Source organism: Centruroides sculpturatus, unplaced genomic scaffold (assembly GCF_000671375.1).
Source record: "Centruroides sculpturatus isolate CEXI.00-Female unplaced genomic scaffold, Cexi_2.0 scaffold661, whole genome shotgun sequence".
Classification (NCBI taxonomy): Eukaryota; Metazoa; Arthropoda; class Arachnida; order Scorpiones; family Buthidae; genus Centruroides; species Centruroides sculpturatus.
The window spans coordinates 72,607-95,250 of NW_019384963.1; the positions used below are offsets into that span (position 1 = coordinate 72,607).

Genomic DNA, 22,644 nt, shown 5'->3' on the forward strand with positions numbered 1-22,644 from the left:
TTTTCCCTTTCACAAAGTCATTAGCACCCAACTGTTTTATAACTTTCCCTGAAGTGAGAAATGGGGGGTTGTTCTATAAATAAGTCTATTTCCAGCTAAAGCCTGGACTCCACATTACCTGAAAACAGAAACTCAGAAACAGAACTGAAACATATAGAGTTTTAGTTTCAGTTATGTTTTCGTTTTAACTTGACTCCACTAGAAATGCGCCATCTGTTGATCAGTTCTGTAATTATCGTAGAGTCAAACATGGACGACACTACGGATTTTGCCATGCTTTCTCTGCATTTATTAACAATGAAAATCTTTGAATTATTTACATTTTTTGTCGTACAGACATGTGTATTTTCTAACTTCTTCGATGAAGAATTCCAAATCTATTTATTTCCTCGTCATTTTCGCTACACTTTCCGCCATTACGACAATTAAACTACACGTGATTAATGCACGTGACTACGTGTCACAAATCCTTGCGTTTTTATTGGTTGCAGTACGACAGAAGCGCGGGACGAAAACGGAAAAGTTACATAATTTTTAACTCTGCTTTCGGTCTTGTTTCCGTCCAACAGAACGTTCCAAAACCGGAAGTTTCGTCAGTTTGGCTTTCAGTTTTACGATTACGTCGCGGATTCCGGTAATGTGGAGTCCAGGCTTAACGCTTTCTGGTTTAGATATCGAATATTTTAAGTCTAATACATAGTATTATAACGATTTTCTGAAGAATCAAATGAAATAAAATGATGTTAGAACGTCATTTCCGATGTTATCGGGAAGTTTCTATTTTGGCAGGAAATCTTCAATTTTATGCTTCAGAAAACTTGCCTATTCATCTAAATAGCATCAAATAACAAAAATAAGTGAAAATAGCGCTGAAAAACCATGAAAATAACGATTTTTTAGCATTTGTTTACATTCTGGATTCTGATTGGTATAGTCGAATTTGCATCAATCTTTTCTGAAAATACGCTTATTCGTCAACCTAATGTCATTCAAACTAAAAAAAACTAACCAGAGTTCAAAAAGGAATGTACAAAACGCTATAACAACCAATAATTTACAACAATATCTCTCCATAGACTAAGAATAGATAAAAATTTTTTCGCATAAAATTTATTATTAAGCTGGACCAAGAAAATTAATACTGTAGTTGAAATAGAGTCATTGTGACTAAAAGGAAGCCATTTGCACTAAAATATTTTGGATTTAATAATTATTACAAACCGAATCAAACCATAAACTTGTCAACAAAGAGGGTTGTAAAATGATTCCGTGTAGCTAGAAAGCTGCGGTTTCTTTTGTTCGAAAGAAAACAGATATATTTAGGTTATTTAAGTAGTAAATTAATTGGAACTTTTTATTTACTTTTATTTTTACATTCTTTTTTTCGTAAATTTAAAATTAAATTATTATTTTTAATTTTTCACCTTGCTGAAAAATTACCTTGGGGACAGGCAAAAGGAGTTAGTCCAGTATCATTGCATAATTCACCAACAGCAACTTTGTGCAAAGAAGCTGGGATTTGAACGTCTGCTGAAAGATGTCTATGATACTGTGAACTTAATCCGCCGTCATGGACTCAACCATCGACTCTTCACATCATTTCTTGAAGAAATAGATGCTGATTATGCTGACCTGCCCACGTATACTGAAGTTCATTGGCTGAGCAAGGCAACAGTCCTCAGGATTTGTGGAGCTATTGGGGCCTATTATCACTTTCCTCAAAGAACGGGGGAACACTACAAGGAATTTGGAGGGACAAAGATGGCAGTGTGATTTAGCTTTCCTTGCTGACATTACTGCTTATCTAAACGACCTTAATTTGAGATTGCAGGGAAAGATGCAACTTGTTTCTCAGTTGACAAGTAACATCAATGCATTTATGACCAAACTATCACTTTTCAAGTCCCACATGCAATCAGAGAACTTTACACACTTTCCACATTGCAAGGCCATGAAAGAGAAATACCCACATATGAAGATGGATTACTCTGACCAAGTTAACACCCTCCTTACATCATTCAATGAGAGGTTTGGTGAATTCCAGAAATACAAGATCTACCTGCAACTTTTTTCAACTCCATTTGATGTGAAAGTGGAAGATGCCCCTCCAGATGTCCAACTTGAGTTGATAGACATCCAGTGCAGTGATGAATTGAAATCACAGTTCAAAAATTCTAATCTCCTCACATTCTACAAAGAACTGCTAGATACATCATTTCCAAAACTGAAAGACAATGCTTGATTTTGTGCAAGCATGTTTGGCAGTACCTATGTATGTGAACAAGCATACATAGTTACTGCCAAACAAGCTTGCAAGTTTTCACTTATGAATTTAAACAAGTGCAAAACACGGAACAGGTTAACCAACGAGAATTTGGAAAATCTGCTGGTTGTTTCAACATCTGCCATTACACCAGACATAAAGATTGCCGCCAGCATCCAATCTCAGCCATCGCATTAATTGCTTGGAGGTCCGGCCCCCAGTCAGTAAACTTAATTCTAATTTGGCCCTTCTTCACAAAAGGTTGTGCATCCCTGCAAAAAGTAATCCATTATCCCTATGATCAAAAAGTATCAGGAATGATTCAATAAAATGCAAGATTTGAATTTATTCACCAAACTTTATTTTGTCCCCTTCAAAGTAATCCCCCCCACTGTAAATTATGCCAACATTTTTTCCAATCTTTAAAACATGCTTTAAAGTCATTTTCATGAAACCCCTCTGGGACTTGCAGAGAATTTTGTTTTATGGCATCAATCGACTCAAAATGGGGACCACAAAGTGAAAATTTTAGTTGAGGAAAGAGGAAAAAGGCACATAATGCCATATCAGGTGAATATACAGCTTGAACCTCATTTGTTAAATTTGTGGCAAAAAATTCATGAAAACAAGAGCAGTGAGCAGGTGCATTATCATGGTGAAAAATCCAGTTTTCTTGCCACAAATCAGGTCATTTTCTACAAATTGTTTCACACAAATGATGCAAAACACTCAAATAAGATTCTTTGTTACCAATTTGGCCAGTCGGGAAAGAATTGTGATGCACAACACCACAACAATTGAAGAAAACAGTCAACAAGACTGATTTTCAACTGACTTTGACATGATCTTTTCGGTCTTGCTTTACCTTTCAGGCACCATTCACTGAATTGTTGAGTTATTTTGGTGTCAAAAGCATAGATCCATGTTTCATCACCCATAATGATGCATTTTAAGAATGACTTGTCTTGATAAAGCATTTCCTTGGCCACTTAAACATGTTGCTTTTGGAAAAATTAAACATTTTTTGGACAACTCAAAAAACGATGTGCTGTAAGTCTGAATAATCTTTTAAAATTGCTTGATAAAATCCAAATGTTACTGAAACATGTTTAATAATGTTCCTAATTGTTAATTGATGATCATTAAATACCAAATCTGATTAGAGCAACATGTTGTTTGTCAGCTGAAGTGGATTGTCTACCAGAGCATGGTTCACCTTTGACCTGTTTTCTGCCTTCCTTCAATATCTTGTACAACTCAACGTCTTGTTTTAGATAAATGTCTCAAAAAGCCTTTGGTGACTATCACCAAAGACTTTTTGTAACATTTTCAATGATTTTGTAGTAGTAATCCCATTGCAAAAACAAAATTTAATGTATGTTCCTTGCTCAACTGCACTCGACATTTTTAAAAATTGCCAGTGCAAAAATTCTTTATATACAATACAAACATTTATTTGTAAACAAAAACAGATGCTAACATATGGATTGCTGCTAGATGTCAATCCACAGAAAGTTATACCAGTGCCCTCTTGCATGCATGCAGTTTAAATGAACCATTTCCAATACTTTTTGATCACAGTAGTACTTTTACCATAACCAAAAATTCTCTTATTAATTATATTTTATTTGCAATATGTATAAATTAAGAATAAGTGTGCAAGTTTTTAAAAATCTTTTCATTTGGAAATTACTCCACTCAACACCTGATTTACAGTAATTAAATAGTGTGTTCATAAACCATGGCATTTTAATTTTCATAATAAACCCATAAATTATTTGAAAATACAGTAAGGTATACTAGAATGAACAGTGTTTATCTACAAAATCAAAATGTTACAATGAATACAGATGCTACAACAAACACAACTGATATAGCATCATGCACATGATGTTGAGGTTTTCCTGCTTTGATTAGAGCATTAGTCATTGTCTTTATTATAGTTTTAAGATTCAAATATCTGTTTGTGTCTTTAGCAATAAAATATATATATTTTTAAATCAGTTCTGCTATATAATTTTAGCCATGAGCCAGCAGAATAGAGTGAGAAAGCTAATTAACTTACAAGGAGACTCTACGGCTTTGGGAAACAGATTTTGATCTTTGGTGTAGAGGTAGTACAGCATGTGAGTGTACTACCTGTAAAATACTAAAGTGCAACACTCAAATATAATTGAGAAAAATTAACTTAAAGTTTTTTTAGCACTTTATATATAAGTTACACGTACTTCCACTTGAGTGTCCTATGGCTGGGTGTAATGCTCCTGACTTGTACACTTGAGTTCTTGGGTTCAATTCCCTTGTGTACACTTTCCCCCTTTTTTTTATTCATAAATACTTATAATGTATTTATTTATTTACTCATTCATTTATTTCTTATTATTTATTGCTTTTTTGGTATTTTTTATTATTTATTTATTTTAATTTAATTTCTACTATTCCAAGTCTAATATTTTTACTTTTGTTGACAATAATGGTGCATTCTTGACACCTATGTGCCAACTTTCCCATCTAATTGTTATCATCAACGGTGACCTCTGATCTAATTCTCACTAGGAAAGTTTTTTCTATCGGAGTTCTTTTTCACTCACTCTTTAACAGTTCGTTTCTGAATTTCAACGCAAATAAACATATTTGTGCAGTGAAATTTATTTTGAAAAATTATTTTGTAATTAAAAAAATGTCATCAAGAGAAGCAAGTTCTTCATGTTGTGACGAAAAAACTGTTGATGATAACTCTTTATACAGTGATGTATTGAAGTAGCAGCTAAAAGATGGAGTAGTGTATTATGAGAGTTTACTTTTCAAAAATAATTTAATTGCAACAACATCTTCTGATACACTATCTGAAGCTATGCTGATAGGCACAGAATTATACAATAATACATTGAATGTGTTGAATGCAAAAAATTTATGATTTGATGTAGCTTAGTTTTTGAACACTAGTGAGATGTATAGAAGCCATTTTAGTTCTTGTTTGTGTATGAAGCTAGAAGACCTTAATTTTTTGTTAAAGAGCAAAGCAGAGAAAATCCATTTATGTCTAATTGTTATTAAGTGTTTTTAATAATGTTTTAATTTATTTCCATAATTTAAGTAGTAAAAAATTATTAAAAAATACTGCCTAAAGCTACAAATAACTATTTAAAGCAAAAACATGTAGTGTCAATTACTAGTTTCAATATCTGTTAATCATCTGAATAAACTGTCAATTACTATTAAGGTTATTATTACGACATTTCCTTCTGATTTCATTTTAGATTTTGTTATATCCAACTGATGATTGTCTCTTATGCAGTCTAAACCAGGTTTGAAAAAAACCAAAATTCAAATATTCTGAGTCTGCAATGAACAAAACTCTTATTGTAGTAAAAAATAGGATATCACACAGCCAACAGGACTTTTATTGTTCCTTGTTCCACTCTGGTGTATAAATCCTCTGGGAAAAATACAACTGAAAGAGAAATGAGGCCAATCATTTGGAGTTGAATACAGATCTCCAACTCCAAATGATGTTTCAAATTCAGATTCAAAGATATCACCACTGCTATCATGCAGTGTCATCAGTTTTCATGATCTTGTAGAAGAAATGGATGCTAAAAATCAGTCTTTCTAAGAATAAACCAGTGTTCAGGTTGGCACATTGATGTTTACAGAGCTTTCAACTGTGAAGAATGCCAAAAAAACATTATGTTGGATTAATAATTAGTACATAAAATGAACCTGATGTAATCAAATTCTGAAAAAATAAATGTAATCAAATTATTTTATCTCATTTTTCTTACCAATAGAAAAACACCCATGGAAAGAGGAATTTATCTGAGCAGAAAATCTTTGAAAATCTGAGTCAAACAGAGAGAGAGAGACAAGAAAGAGTCAAATCTAAGCCTCTACAGAGATGAAAGAATTGTGCCTGAGCTACTAGACAAAAAAGTCATGTATGTCCTTGCTGTTTCCCATGAACCAATCCAGAGAGTTAAGTTCAAGCGACCAACCAAGAAGAGCTCTATCCTCACTAATTAGATCAAGTCTTCTCATCATCTGCCTAATCATCTCTTATAAGATTAGTTCAAATTACTGGAAGAAAGTGGACAAAATCTGCTTCCATTTCAAGACTAACAATCTAACTCCACTGAATTTGGAGCCAAATCTTTTTTTTTTTTAAATTGTTCCAAAGAACTTAAGTATTTAATGATCACTCATCCATCTAAAGAATTCTCACACTTTTTCATTGAAAAATATGTGGTCTTAAATATTTTGCACAGAATCAGACACAAAACTTAGAAAAATTTAATCTGATCTTCTCAGTAGAGAAATCTAAAAGTTTATCTCCAGTCTCTTCCTTCTTCTAATGATTATACACTTGCTTACGATAAAAGAAGTTAAGATCTATATATACATATAGTGAGTTGTAAGATCTCATAAAAACTGATTTGTGTCAGTCATCCTGAAATTACATAATGTTCAGCTACAGTATATGAGGGACCCCATATTTATTTTCTTATTAAACTGACTCATCTTAATTACATCACCATCAATATTAAGTATCATAGGATCACATTTTGAATTTATACAAAAACTATTTATATTCTTTGAAAAATGTATTATATAAAGTACAACAAGTTGTAAAATATTATAATATTTTTCTTAGATGAATTTATTCTCCAAATAACTATCATTAAAAAAATATTAAATATCAGGAGAAAAAGCTCAATATTAAATTTGCAAGTAAAAATTAATTAGCATATTATTTCAAACATTAATAGTAATATCCCATGAACCTCCTCAGAAATGAGACAAAAAAAATTTTAACTGTAAAAAGAAAATTCTCAGAAATTCAAATATCACACAGAGTAAACTGCAATAATTGTTATAGATCACAATATCACAATTTTAATGTAAATTCAATAAAAGTTGTTCATATATATGAAATCAATAGTTCATATAGGGCCTCATAAGCAGAAGAAAAAAAAAAAATCTAACAATGACTTCCACAACTTTCCCAGTAAAAAATATTCATGCTTACGAAATAATTAGCACAAAGCTAAAATTCTGTGTGGTGCTATATGTTATGAGATTATATTAAAAATAACTTTTATATTATCTAAATATATAAAATTACTTGTCCTGACTGACTGATTCATCATCACTCAGAGCAAACTGCTGAACCTAGAGGTGAAATTTTGTACACAGTTAGGGTACGTCATTAAAACACACACTAAAAAGGGATTTTTTGAAATTCCCCCACAAGGGGGGAAGGATTAAAGCTTAACCTGAAGAACGGCTTCTTCTGTACTATTTTAGATGCAATTTTTTGTTTTTAACTACATTTAGTTTTCATTGAGTACTTAGGTGTATTAAATTGATAACATTTCAGACATTGTTATAAATATTTTTATATATTTCGATTTTTTAACCAAATGTTCAAACTGTTTTAAATTTGAATTTGTTATTGCGTATTGGTTCAATTATAGAATAATTGTAAACATTCCAGAAAATTGATCAAATTGAAAACAGTTCATTGATTCTCAGAAATTCTCATCATTCTCAGTGGTAGGTGTTATATAACAATTACTATGGTTGTTGAAATACTGAATATAAATGGGGTTTGCTTGCAAAATCCACATGGGTGAAATCATGGGTAACAGCTAGTTAATTATCATAAAATGGCAGAATTAATTTTGAGGATAGAAAGGAGTTTTTTAAAAAAAAATTGTAAATGCCAATAAGTAGTAAAATTTTAATTAGGTCCAATCTTATTTGATATATGACATATGACCCCGTATCTCCCCACTCCCCTCAAACTTTAACCACTTAAATTTAATAGCACCAATGCCCCTTACATACAAGTTACCATGCCAAATTTCACTTATTAATCTTTACCCCGTCTTGAGATATTAAACAAAATAGATGACAACACAGACACAAAAAACTTTTTGCTGTTTAGTTTGACTTTTTTGGATTCAAGGAGTTTCAAAGTCAAGAATTACAAAAACCCTGGAAAGTCAAGTTTGACATGATCCCAATACTTTCCCATATTATACATTAAGAAAATTATTCTGAGTTATACATAAAATGACTTACTTGCATGCATGTTCAGGCAGATCTTTAGTGCAATATTGATCTTCTTCATCTTCTTCAAATGTTAATTCTCCTAATCCTTGGGTGGCAGCAGTGACATCTCTATCCAAACCATTCTGTAATGGGATTTCTATTCCATTTAACTAAAAAATAAAAACACAATTTTAATTCTAATAAAAAACTAAATTTAAATTAATTATAGTTATATGATAAAAGTATATATGCTAAATATTAAGGTAAAAATATGAAGCTCAGTGAGCCTATGGTCAAATGTAATAATCTTATGGAAGCACCTCTACATAATTAGAGAACATAACTTTCCCCACAACTCAGAATTCTAGAACAGTTATATATTTACTACTTCAACAGAAATAATGAGGTTATAAATGAACCCAAAGCATGCAATCTCTCTAAAACATATGGACTTATGGACATATTAAATATGCTCACATAAAATAGAATAATTAGCAGTTCTCCTATTTTATAGTTTTTATTTTATTTTTTAAGCTATAGTATCTTGAATCTTTAATTTTATGATATAAAGAACTGTTTACAAATTTAAACATTTAAAATATGGAACATCACATTTACTTTGCACTCTTTTTGAAAGAACAGAGTTGAAGCTAGCTGAAATAAAGACCAAACATGTTTGTCTTGGAAAGTCTATCCTTGGATTCCTTAATTAGCTGTGTTTTACTATTATTTTATTTTAATACTAAAATAAATGAAATCTCTGAGTTTGCAACATTATTTTATCATTTTAAAAATCAAAAAATATTTCATGTTTCTGCAAGTAATAGTTTTGAAAATAAACTGAACATAAAAAAGAAAAAAATTACTAAAAATAAAGTTTTAATAGTAAAACATTTGTCATAATTACAATTAGTGTTATAAGATTAATTATAATGAATAATGTATGATTTTGTTACTCTCCTTTTGAGGAGAGTAACAAAATCATTAATCATAAATTTTAACTCTCTCTCAACATATTTAATTCTAATTGAAACAATTTTCTGAAAAATAATTACAGAAATATTTAGAATATCATCTGCAGCTAATAGCTAATAAACAAATTAACCATAAACTGACTTCATTTTGGAATTTAAAAACATGATATTTTTATGTAATGATAAGTCTTTATACCATCCCATTTCTATATTAAAACACAAGGAATAGTAACCACAGTTCAGAAAGTAAATAAAATAAATAAATAAACAAGCAATTATTTATTGTGACATCGTCACAATGCTGGATTGCAATTTTTAATCATATGTTTAATTTATTTAACTTAAAATATATGCTCTCCACCTCAAATTAATACTGTAGTGTCTTGCCCCTGTACTGTACATCATACTTTTTCATTAGCAACGGAGTTGTGTCTGTTATCTATATAACCCTTTTCAGGGGAAAATTTTTGAATTCAAATAATTTGACTTCTGGTTTGGATCAGAAGTTCAAATATAGTTAATTGGGGCCTCCTGCTCCTAAACTTCCCATATCTTGTCTTGAATTTCATTTATCTAACACCAATGTAGAGATTAAGGAAAGACAGACTGACAACAATGGGACAACAGTTTTTCAAATTGCAGCCCAATAATGAAATTCTTTTACAAATAATTTGACATCACAAAACATTTCTAGAATTCATACTTTCAAAAACAATAAAACTCATAAAATATAAATGTATTAACATAATCCTAATTAAACAAACAGAAAAATAAAATTACTGTAAATAAAAATGGGAAATGGTTTTTACATATCAAGGTGGGAAAAGTAGTCTATAAAGGAAGGTTGACTCTGCCATAAAGACTGTTTATTCTTGAAGTGTGTAAAGGATGTTTGAAATAAAGAAGAAACTTCTGTGATACTTCTATGCATTTAATTTTGTAATGTGTTAATTTCATCCTGACATGTTTTAATTAATGTTTTAATTAATTTTCTTAATTGTTAAGAAACTGTTCTTATTTAACAGGCAATTCCATCCCAATAGCTTTTCTTCATTCTCTTTTCAACAGAACTCAGAAGTAATTATTGTCACAGAATATCATGTTACATTGTAAACAAAAGTGCCCCACCCTTCTTTATGCCTCATTGGTTTCCACTTTAACCAACAGTTCTAATTTAGATAAAACATTTTAGCTTGCTTTATTCTTCATAGAAAAATTATATAATTTATTTATAACTTAAAAAGAAGAATGAAGACCTTTAAAAAATATAAATATTAAAAAAAATCATAATTTACTAAACTGTGAATAGTAAATTGTATTCAATGCCAGTAAAATTAAAATTATTTCATCCAGTAAGAAAATGACAAGTCAAGTAAAAGAAAATTAATAATAATAATAAAATAAATACTAAAAATTACAACTGAGCACAATTGCAAATGCATTGTTATTTGTCATCATTTTTTATGAGCAATGGTAAATTATGAACTGGTATTTCAAAATACTTTTAACTATCATATTCAAAAGGCATTGAAAAATTTCAGATGAACACGCTTTTCATTTTCAAAAGTAATAAATGAAGGGCTAGTTTGCTATTCAACGTTATGGATATGTATTTTGTAACATGTATTAACTATTGTTTTCTATCAATAATTTTATTGTTTAAAAATGAATATTTGTGAAAAGAATTGCTTCAATAAGACTGTATGCCAAATAATAATGTAAGGAATTTTTCTTTACATTCTTAAAAGGAGATTTTTTAAAAACTTTTTGCTTTTTTTAATTCATATTTTGAAACATTATCACTAATAAATTAACCAATAGTTACTCTAATTTCATTGTTTGTGTGAATATATTTAAAATTAAAATTAAGAATAAAGATAACTAAATAAATAAGATATACAGTATTTTTGTCTGTTGTATATTATTTTTTCTTGTCTCAAAATAAAAAGACAAAAATAACTTTACACAAGTTATTTTTGTCTTTTTAATAAGTATATACATGTACAAAAAAAAAATAAACATGTACAAAAACAAATCATTTTTGTACATGTTTATTTCAAAAGATGAAAGATTGTGTCCTATAAACAAGATGAACAAGATACAGAAAAAAACACAATTGAATTAAAATCATTTTTTTTATCAACAACAACAGCAAACACAATCGTAACAGCATTATCCATCAGCAATGATTCTACTAATTTTTCAACATATTCCACCTTCAATATGAGTATGAGCCAGTTATCCTAATTAGCCCTTTGAAACTCATTAATCAGAAAAAACAAAAATTCACAAACAGTTTCAACTTCTCACTTCCTGCCATATTTCCTCCAATTAATAGTGATCCTTTCTTTGCTCTGTCTTCCACCAAAGCATTGATCATTTTAAAAGTGAAAGTTCTATTGGGTGCACACTTAAAAGAATAAACCAGTTTTGTCTGTATTGAAAATCTTCTTTGGATTTTGGAAAAAGAGCTTTGGCTTATATTTTTTCAACATCGATTTCAATGTTCGATTCTTCCATTGATTGCATTCTTCTTCATTAATAGCCACACTCACCACAAATCACTTTTTCAACAATTCTATGCCCAAAATTATCCAACCAACTAGTATTTGTCACAAAATCCTTATATCCAAGTGATTCTGCAAACTTTAAAAGTTTTTGTTTAATTAGCAGTCCTGATAACAGTACATTCTAATCACAAATTAAATGTTTTGCTTGTAGATCTTGCATTATTGGCTAATTTCAAATTTGATTCACAATTTATGGTTGATAAACTACTTATAGGAATTCCAAACTTAGCTGCAATATCTTTCTTTTTTGAGCCTTTTCCAATTTCTCATAACATTAATTTTCTAGTAATGCTTTAACACCTTTGCTTTGATATTTTTTGTATACAGTATAGAAGTGTCCCTCTCAAACCTGAAGAAAATAGAGTTGAAGTGCAACTTTTCAATTTTAATATTTCTGAGAACTCTTGGACAAATTTAGGAAAGTTCCTCTGAACTTTACACAGCATTCAATACTGTAAAAAAATTTAGGTATGACTCATCTCAGCCACCTGCACAAGTAAGACCACTTTCTTGGTTAAATACCATACACAATGAAAAATATCATCGATATCCAAATTCATTGTAAAGACTGCTCTGATCTTGAAACAGAGATGAATTCTCAAAAATTGGTTATGTAGTTAAAAATAGTGTTAATGAAATTGGTGCAAAATTAATCCATTATACTGTACAGTACAGTGCAGTAATTTTTTTTCAATAAAAATATGCAAACTATAAGTTATAGTATTACTAAGAAATACTGTACAATACTATAATACTGTAACTCTAAAACATATGTTAATTGTTTAGGTTCATATGTCTTCATCGACCAATAATGTCTCTCCCTTCTTTACAGCCAGCAGCCACATGGAGGACATATTACACGATAGTTTTAAAAACTAATGCCCAGTATTTCTCACACCTGGACAATAGTTTTACAAAGGGTTTAAAGAATGATATCTGAAGCTGAATCTAAATTCAAACTCAACCCAGATGAAATAATTGATAGTCCTTATAAATTTTAAAAAATTTGTTACATAGAAATTTAACTTCATTATTTAGAAGCAATTTTACTTATATTTTTGGCTGAAAGAGCTGCGTACAATGCAAAAATTTGTTATACAGAGAAATTTGTTATATAGATTGACTGTCTTTTGTAATTAAATGAAATGGTTTTGAATATTAGAAAATTTTTTTACTTCCTAATATATGTCATATGCAGTGGCACACACAAGATTTAATCTTGGGGTGCTGAGTTGAATGGATAAAAAAGTTTTTAATGCAAATTCAATAAAATTTTTTCTTTATGTAACTGCTAATTCATAAATAATATGGAAATAGAACACACAACACAATATAAATAGATAAACGAATTTTAATTAGGAAAATATTTTTTAAAAATTTACTAGTGTTTCTTTTTGTTTAGGGGTGACAGGGCTCCTTGCCCCACCCCATGGGTGCGCCACTGCTCATAGGCATATAAAAGATAAACTATAAATGAGATTAGCAGGTGTAGTATTGTCTTTTGCCACAATTAATACAAAAGACTTTTATATCTAATTATTTCAAAAAACCTTGTTACACAAAGAAAACTTTTTTTATTAATTATATGTATATTTATAAAAAAAACTAATTTTCATATTGTAATATAAAGACTAACTAATAACAAGTTTTTTGCCCAACAACATATTTTTTAATGAGAAATACAGATTTGCTTAACACATTCATATAAAAAGTCAATTTAAACACAACAATGCCAATACATATCTACAATATGTCAACTCTGTAAATAAAAAATGGCCAAATATTTAAAAGGTTATTATTATAGGATTATTTATTTATTTTTGATAAAATGTATCAGGTTTGTTATCAAAATAAACAAGTAAAATGGCAAGGCTGTATTTGGGACAAGACTATGCACTAGTGCCTGTTTGTAGAGTGTCACCATTTTGTATTTTATTTTGACTCAGTTCTCAGTCCCCGAGTACTTACAAGTCTGGTTTTTTTTGTGTGTGCATGATTTGGGCACCTAATACTCTGTGCCAAATTGCAACTCCTAACATATATTCCTTCATACCTCTAAGCTGGTAAGCCAGGATGGCAGCACGATTTTATAAACAAGACATAGTTTTGTCAAAAACTACATGAATAAAACAGTATTATGATACATTATGATGGAGACAAGCTATGAGGCCTATATATTTTGTTAGCTAGATACAGTATATTCATTTTAAAATTTTTTATAAAATGAAGGATCTACTATTACCTTGCCTAATTCTTCATAAATAGCCTGATTTAGGTTTCACTTCTCGAGTTTCACTCATGCTGACTGATTGATTGCAGATCAGACACATTAATAGCAAAATTGATACTAGCTAGAATGTATCATATAATATTTTGTATCATAAATCAATGTTAATATTACACATGTGTAGTAAAACCACTTTGCCATGCTAATAATTAATGTTATGAAATAATAATAAAAATTTTTTGGGGTAAAAATGAGATCAAATAATTTAATTTTCTAGAGAAATTCAGTATATTCAACTGTAAAAATAATATCCTGTTAATTTCCTTAAAGATTTTTATTTAAACTATTCAAGAAAATACAAAGTTCATGTGAAGCAAAATATGATTTTATATTGTGCAGTTTCTTGTATACTGCTGGCCAAGCAAAATGCAACACCATGAAGGAAGCTTCCATTATGCTTGTAATTTGTATAAAGCATTGATCTTGGAGGGACATGCAAATGATTAGCATAACAGTGCATATGCAAATCACACAAAACAAAATAAAAAGAACAAAATGCTAGTTTTAAATATTTGAAACATTTTGTATGCTGTTTGAGTATAGGATGCTGAATTTTGCCTTGTCTAAAAGTATGGCAGTCTTTCAAGCATGTATTAAAGTTTAACAGAGAAAGAATCAAGAAGGCAGACTATCCTTCCAAGACATTGATGCATGTGTGAAACATCATCAAGTCAGTGATATGAATATGGAATTAGTGGTGCTGGAAGGAAAAACGGAAAGACATGAATGATTGCAGCAGTCTCATAAGACCACAACATGAGAGGACAGGCATATTGTGTGCATGGCTGTGACAGGTCACATTGTAACTTTTTAAATTTTACGAAAGAGCATTTCTTAGCAGATGAAAATGAAGAAACAAGAACTATAATATATAGCTTCTTGCTACATATATGCAGCTAAAATTAGTATTACTTTATTGACAATATTGGATCTTCAAAACTTTCAATTTCTGTTCTAAAACTTTTAATTTGTTTTTCAAGTTAATATAAATGTATCTGTGTTCTTATAAAGCAATTAGTATAATGATAAAAAACTTTTAAATTACAAAATTATGTAAATTGCTATTACCATAATTTTCTATTACATGCATTTAATATATATATATATATATATATTTATAGGTAACCCCCGTATAACACGGCACTTCTATAGCACGGGTTCACTCTAACACAGTTTGGAAATTGGGTAAAACCTCGTACAACATGAAATATAATAAAGTTAAAATTAAAAATGTGACACTTCCATGTTGCAGCGTTATTGACAGCAATTTGTTAAATTTCAAATGTAATAAAGGGTGTGTTCTTTTATACTTCGGTGTGAGCATTCTAATTTTCTTCGTGGATACTTTGAATGCTCTTTCAACAAATAATCCATTTAATGGTTAAATTTTACAATTGGAACCCTTCTTTTGCCTCTAAAAGCTCATTTTAGAATTATAGATTCCTCCATCATGACACTATCGATAGTGCGAATGCCGCCATCTTTCTTTCTTTCACCGTAGTGAAGATCTAGTGAAGTTCTTTCCCAAACTCCGCCTCGTTGAGTTGGTTTCCATGTGTACCACGATTCAATGTAGTGATCCAAATTTGATGGAAAGCACAACTCCACACTCAAATTGATAATATTTACAGTTTATTTATACATTTTATATGCAGAAGATAGAAGTTCAAAAACATAATTTATATACAGGATAACAAAGTGTGGTGACTCACATACTCGACTGGTTTCCGGAAACTATTAAATCATGAGCTCAGTCAGCTTATGGAGTTGGCTCAACTGCATGGTCAGTCCAGTCTCTGCATTAACCCATCCCTGAGATGTTTACCAGTGGAGAATGTCTTTTGCCACAATTAATACAAAAGACTTTTATATCTAATTATTTCAAAAAACCTTGTTACACAAAGAAAACTTTTTTTATTAATTATATGTATATTTATAAAAAAAACTAATTTTCATATTGTAATATAAAGACTAACTAATAACAAGTTTTTTGCCNCCAGTCTCTGCATTAACCCATCCCTGAGATGTTTACCAGTGGAGAACACTCTCTCTACACTTAGCAGGCTTCCCAAGTGCCTGGGACTACTGTGTACCAGTCTCTTGCCCTTCTCTCTCTCCTCTATTGTTTGTTCTGCAATTTAAGGGTTCTTTTGGACAAAAACTTCTGATCAACCACAAACCTTTCTTGCCCAAACAGCTTTAACCTAGGTCCACTGTTATCCGACGAGAGTCAAGCTTACAGTAACGTCTAGCGCTTGTTTACATTCAGTTGTTTACCATATAGCAAATGGTCTATCGTCTGATGGGTCCGATTGACAAAGTCGGCACTTCCTTTGTTTTCCCTCTGTTTACAAGTCAACACCTTACAAGTGGTATATTACCCGACCGCACGTGGGTCCAATTGACTAGGTCACACTTCTTTTGTTCCCTCTCTGCTAAAAGGTCAATACTTTACAGCCACCGTTCCTAAATGCCTACAAACAGCAGCGCACTCCTGTTGTAGTGGAGATGCAGAGCGACTGCTATTAATGAACGCACCCAAAAACTTACCAGTTGATGATGCTCATGCTGAAATCATCATATAGAATGACTAATCCTCTGATAAAATATTTACTTAAATAATAAATAAGTATTTTACCCATAAAAAAATGAATAATAAATCCGATTTAAAGAAGGATTTAACAGCATGTTTTTTTTAATTTTTGGAACCTAACCCCCCTTTTTGCACTAGTTCTTTGTTTCCTATAACACGGATTCACATAACATGGCGATTTTGTGGAACACGGTAATCTTTGTATAACACGGGAGTTACTCCCGTGTTATACAAAGATTACCTGTACTTTCATCACAGCTACAGTAGAATTATATTTATAATATAATTCAGTTTATTGAAAATATGATCTCAGATCATTCATTCTTCTAATATTTCTGAAAATAAACAAGATTGGCCAAGCCGATCTGATAGCATGCTCCACAAAAGCAAATCAAATACAGTGGTGCCTCGTATAACGTACTTAATCCATTCCAGGTGCACGTCCATTAAGTGAAAAGTCCGTTATACGAAACGCATTTTCCCATAGAAATACATGTTAAAACATATAATTCGTTCCACAGCATAAAATAACCGTACTGTACCATAACAAAAAAATGAAAATGGAGCAGTCACCAATTATGCAGGGTAATCAGATGTTGTGAGGTGGAGGAACACTTTCTTCACACATTCATACAGATACAGACTTTTTACACATTGCAGCAGGTCTTTTTTTTTATTGTTTTTTAATCAGAGTCAGATTCAGGAGAGGCTACCAGAGCTTGCAAGGTCACCTCTTCTTGTTCCATCCTTTGTTTTTTCCCTGCTGGCTTCTTGAAAAACATGTCTAAGATGGTCTGTTTCTCTCTCTTCTTTAACACCTGTCGGAAATGACGGGCAAGGGTGTCATTGTAGAGATCATTGATCCTGGTGGCCCCAGCTCTGTTTGGATAATGAGTGTTAGTAAACTCCTGATCCTCTCCCATTCGACAAGGAAGTTGTTGTCAACTTTCACTCCTTCTGATGATTTCTTCATTGTTTCATTTGAAATCACCTTTCTGTTTTTTTAGAAGCAATGATTTGCACAACACTTGAATAAATGTAAATACCCTGCACTGAGGTGATGTATGTAATAAACAAGGGAGCAAGCCGAATCCCAACGGAAGCTCTGTACTTCAGATATACTAATAATATATTCTAATAACACTAATATATTATAAAAATAACAGATTGTCATTGGCAATGGCAAGAGTGAAAATATCATTCGTACTTGTTCGGAGGAAGTTTGTTGTTCGCTTCACGTAACAGCCAAACAGAAAGTCCGTTGTTCGCAGCGTCCGTTATGAGGCGTACGTTATACGAGGCACCACAGTATTAATTTTGTTTAAAATAAATTTTATAAATTCTTGGAATCAAGTAGTTGTTCAAAAGAATTTTTCACTAAATATATAGGAAGGGATGTGATTTATAGATTCCAGAGGAACTGGCTAGTTTTTACTATAGCTTACAGTGACCATAAGCAAAAATGTTCAGTTTCCTTCCTTTTGCACATGTGCATGGACATGCACAATAAATGGATCATAATCTCGAATATATGATGTCTAACAGACACACAAAAGTCCTAACAAAAGCACTTCACTACTATAGTGGAGAATGCTAAAAAGTCTTGAAATTATTGCAATTTCATCATCAAAAATATTCATCATTCCAAATATAAAATCTTAAATAAAGATTAGAGTGTATTCTGTTTGGCAGGGGTGCACAACCTGCGGCCCGCATACGGCCCCCTATCAATGTTTATGTGGCCCACAAACGGTACAGGCCAAATCCCTTCTTTCAAAGTTTCTAAGTCTAGAACTTTTTCCCTTTCACAAAGTCATTAGCACCCAACTGTTTTATGACTTTCCCTAAGGTGAGAAATGGGGGATTGTTCTATAAACAAGTCTATTTCTATCTAACACTTTCTGGTTTAGATATCGAATATTTTAAAATGATGTTAGAACGTCATTTCCGATGTTATCGGGAAGTTTCTATTTTGGCGGGAAATCTTCAATTTTATGCTTCGGAAAACTTGCCTATTCGTCTAAATAGCGTCAAATAACAAAAATAAGTGAAAATAGCGCTGAAAAACCATGAAAATAACGATTTTTTAGCATTTGTTTACATTCTAGATTCTGATTGGTATAGTCGAATTTGAATCAATCTTTTCTGAAAAGACGCTTATTCGTCAACCTAATGTCATTCAAACTAGAAAAAACTAACCAGAGTTCAAAAAGAAATGTACAAAAAGCTATAACAACCAATAATTTACAACAATATCTCTCCATAGACAAAGAATAGAAAAAAATTTTTTCAGCATCAAATTTATTAAGTTGGACCAAGAAAATTAATACTGTAGTTGGAATAGAGTCATTACGACTAAAAGGAAGCCATTTGCATTAAAATATTTTGGATTTAATAATTATTACAAACCGCGTCAAGCCATAAACTTGTCAACAAAGAGGGTTGTAAAATGATTCCGTGTAGCTAGAAAGCTGCGGTTTTTTTTGTTTGAAAGAAAACAGATATATTTAGGTTATTTAAGTAGTAAATTAATTGGAACTTTTTATTTACTTTTATTTTTACATTCTTTTTTTCGTAAATTTAAAATTAAATTATTATTTTTAATTTTTATTTTATTTGAAATTTAACAGTCGTAAACTGTGATATATTTAGGACAGAAAAAAAAAAAAATTGATTCTAGCGCCAATTTGAAACGAGATATCGCAATTTTAATAATTATATTTAAAATATTCAGATTTTCCACTGCACTGTGTTAATCACTTTTGATTCATTTCTGAACACGGGGGTAAAACTGACGGGCCATAAATATAATTTAGGTAAGAATGGTAACCACATTTATGATGGATTAGTGTCCTGCACCTGGCATGTTGACGATCTGACTCACAAATTCTGAGAAATGGTGGAGACGCCCGGACAGGGGTCGAACGAATTAAGACCTGCCTGGCCACGTGTGCGTAATAGTCTTCTGTCCCTGCCTCTTTAGTCTTTGGTCAGAGTGGATACAGAACAAAGCACGTGGTAGTCTAGCTTGCCTTATCTCAAACATGATTTGTTGCGGGCCTCAGAATTTTCGGCACAATGAGACATTGTTTTGCAGAGTGAACAGTATGGCGCCGGGCATTAAACGCAAGGTCAATCGCGAGAATCATCAGTTTCAAGAAGTGGAAGTGTGGACTAACAAGTACTGTTTTGTGCAACAGAACAACAGCATTATTTGCCTTTTGTGCAATGGAACAATAGCAGTGCCAAAAGAATTCAACCTGAAGCGACATCATGAAAGCCAACACAAGGATTTCCTTCTGCAAGGTACGGAACGCAAACGGAAAATCGAATCGTTACGACGATCACTAATCAGCCAACAAAATGTGTTCAAGAAACAATCTGGAGAATTGGATGCGGCTGTTGAAGCCAGCCTAGAAATATCTGCTTTAATAGCCAAGAATGGGAAACCTTTCACAGATGGCGATATGATAAAAAAGTGTCTTATCATCGCAAGTGAGATGTGTCCTGAGAAGACAGTGTTTTCAAACAATCAGTCTTAACCACATGACGATACAACAAAGAATCTCGCAAATTGCATCAGACATCGCATTAATCACTTGGAGGTCCGGCCCCCAGTCAATAAACTTAATCCTAATTTGGCCCTTCTTGAAAAAAGGTTGTGCATCCCTGTGTTTGGCAATCTATGCATGATGTGACACTCTGTGGTCATCTGCTTGTTTTACTTGCATCATGCTCAAGTTCAGATAATTTAAATTTTTTCATTCATCATGATGGTTTTGATTGTTTTTAATCAGGAAGAAAACAACTGAAACATTATATCCAGTGACCTTGTGGGAGCTGTACATAAGACACTTATTGGAAAAGGAGAGAAATCCTTTGAGAGTTTTTTTAATGGAAACAGAACTAGGTATACAAAAGTCATTGACATATACAAATAGATCTTTATACAACTGTTTGGTGATCTCTGTCAGCCATCATAAAATATGTAAAATGGATCATATGCTAGATTTCCTATACAACTATTTGATGATCCTAATTCGTTTTTAGATCATACTACAAAAACTTTACCCTCATCATAGCTTTTTCTTTCAGATGCAATTCCACTTGGTGTTTCCTGTATTTTCCTTTTATTTACTAGCAGTTTCCTTGCTTCCTGGTTTAGATATTACCTAGGGATACTGGTGGTTATTCTTGCCTTTTATCAAAATTATCCAGTATAATACTGAACGTTTTCTTAGCAGCTGCACAATTCAGTCATCTTTGTATAATGATCACAAAAATTACATGAAAAGTTTAAAATTTAAACTGTTATTATCCATGTTTTTGTTATTGGCATAATTCACCAAAACATTTTCTTTTCCAAATATGAGTTGTGTAATTAGGATGGCTGCTGAAAACCTTGTTCAAACTTCTCTGTATATAAAAGAGGCTGTGGTCTATTGAATGTTTTCATTCATATTCTTTTTGTAATACATTGCAACAGTATTCTGAATGAATTTTATAGAACTGTAATAAGATTGAATGTAATTCTAACACGATGTGTTTTTCTTATATGTTGCAAGCATGCAAATGGAAAATGAGCATTTATACATTTAAAAAAAATGTCTGTGTTTAATTATGTGAGAGTTAAATGAAAATGCCTTTTGATAGTAATAATAACAATATAAAGTCAGCAATGCAATTTAAGTGCATGGAAGATATCTTTTGTTATAATCCCTCGCAGCCTACTGGTAAAGCCTGCATGCTGCTAAGCAGAAGGACAAGGTTCAAGTCACATCCAAATGTCTCCACTTATATAAAAAGGTTTCCTGGCAATTGGCCAAGTGGCACAAAACTTGTTTGTTTTCCCCACACAGCTGTTCACATTGTGCATGATTGCCTAACAGAATACACTCACAGATCACAGTAAGTGATCAATTTGTACTTTTATCACTTAATGTAATGCATGGTAGTTTTGATTTTAGATCTTTTAATATTGCAATCTACTAAATATTTCAATTATACAATAATTTATACTTATGTAAGAAGTTTAAAAATATATGATCAGAAATTTAATTTTCAATTTTTTTTTGTATTATTCATATCTCTTCTTTTACTTTCCGGGCTATACTGAAAAGCGAGGCCATCACTACTGTAACTGTATTATTAATATCCAAAAATTTAGACATATGACTTTTTTTCTCTTATGATTTTATCAAGCAAATTGAATAATTTAAGTCTTTGGAATAAACATCATCAATTATTGTTTACTTTACTGTCAATATATGTACAGTCGACCCCCCATAACACAGTAGATACGTTCTGGTTTTTATGAATCCATTTTCTATGAGTCCAGCCAATCACAACCTGGCACGTATGCAGTTTACAGACTACAGCTGTTTGAAAGGTTTCTTCCATAAAATTAAATCGATTCTAGACTAATTCGACTCAACATTTCCAAAATACGTATAATTTTTTGGGAATAATCCATATAAACTATGCTATAAACAAAAAATTGTAGGATTACTTACCGAGTGTGCACCGTTTGATGGCGCCATTGCTTAAGCTTGTTTTCGTCGCAGAGCAGCGCACCAAACGGCAGGCACAATTTCTGATAAGTTATTTTTCTGTGAAAACTTTGTTGAACTTTGGAGACATCATTAATATAAATAATTTTTATGGCCGTTAAATAACGAATGGTTTTTAGTAGGTCTGCTGCTCGTTTAAACTCAACAATTTGTACGATATTTGCTATTGGTCTAGATTCGACCAATCCTGTCGCGACACAAGTCGGCGATGATGTTTTACCGAATTATAGGAGTTGTTTTTAGCATGTTTGTACGAATACTGTCGCAATTTTTTCGCCGTGATATAGGAATCCGAACTATAGGAACCCGTGTTATAGGGGGGTCGACTGTATT

General features: G+C 31.5%; 1 protein-coding gene across 2 annotated transcripts in view; it reads right to left on the reverse strand.

Annotated features, from left to right (window-relative positions):
* Nucleotides 1–22,644, reverse strand: part of LOC111632474 (putative regulator of nonsense transcripts 1) — a 45,551-nt gene that overhangs the window by 17,094 nt on the left and 5,813 nt on the right. For both annotated transcript variants that reach the window (XM_023376896.1, XM_023376895.1), the window contains one exon: nt 8,348–8,487. In XM_023376896.1, coding sequence (XP_023232664.1) covers nt 8,348–8,487 — 140 coding nt within the window. The remainder of the gene's footprint in view (nt 1–8,347; nt 8,488–22,644) is intronic.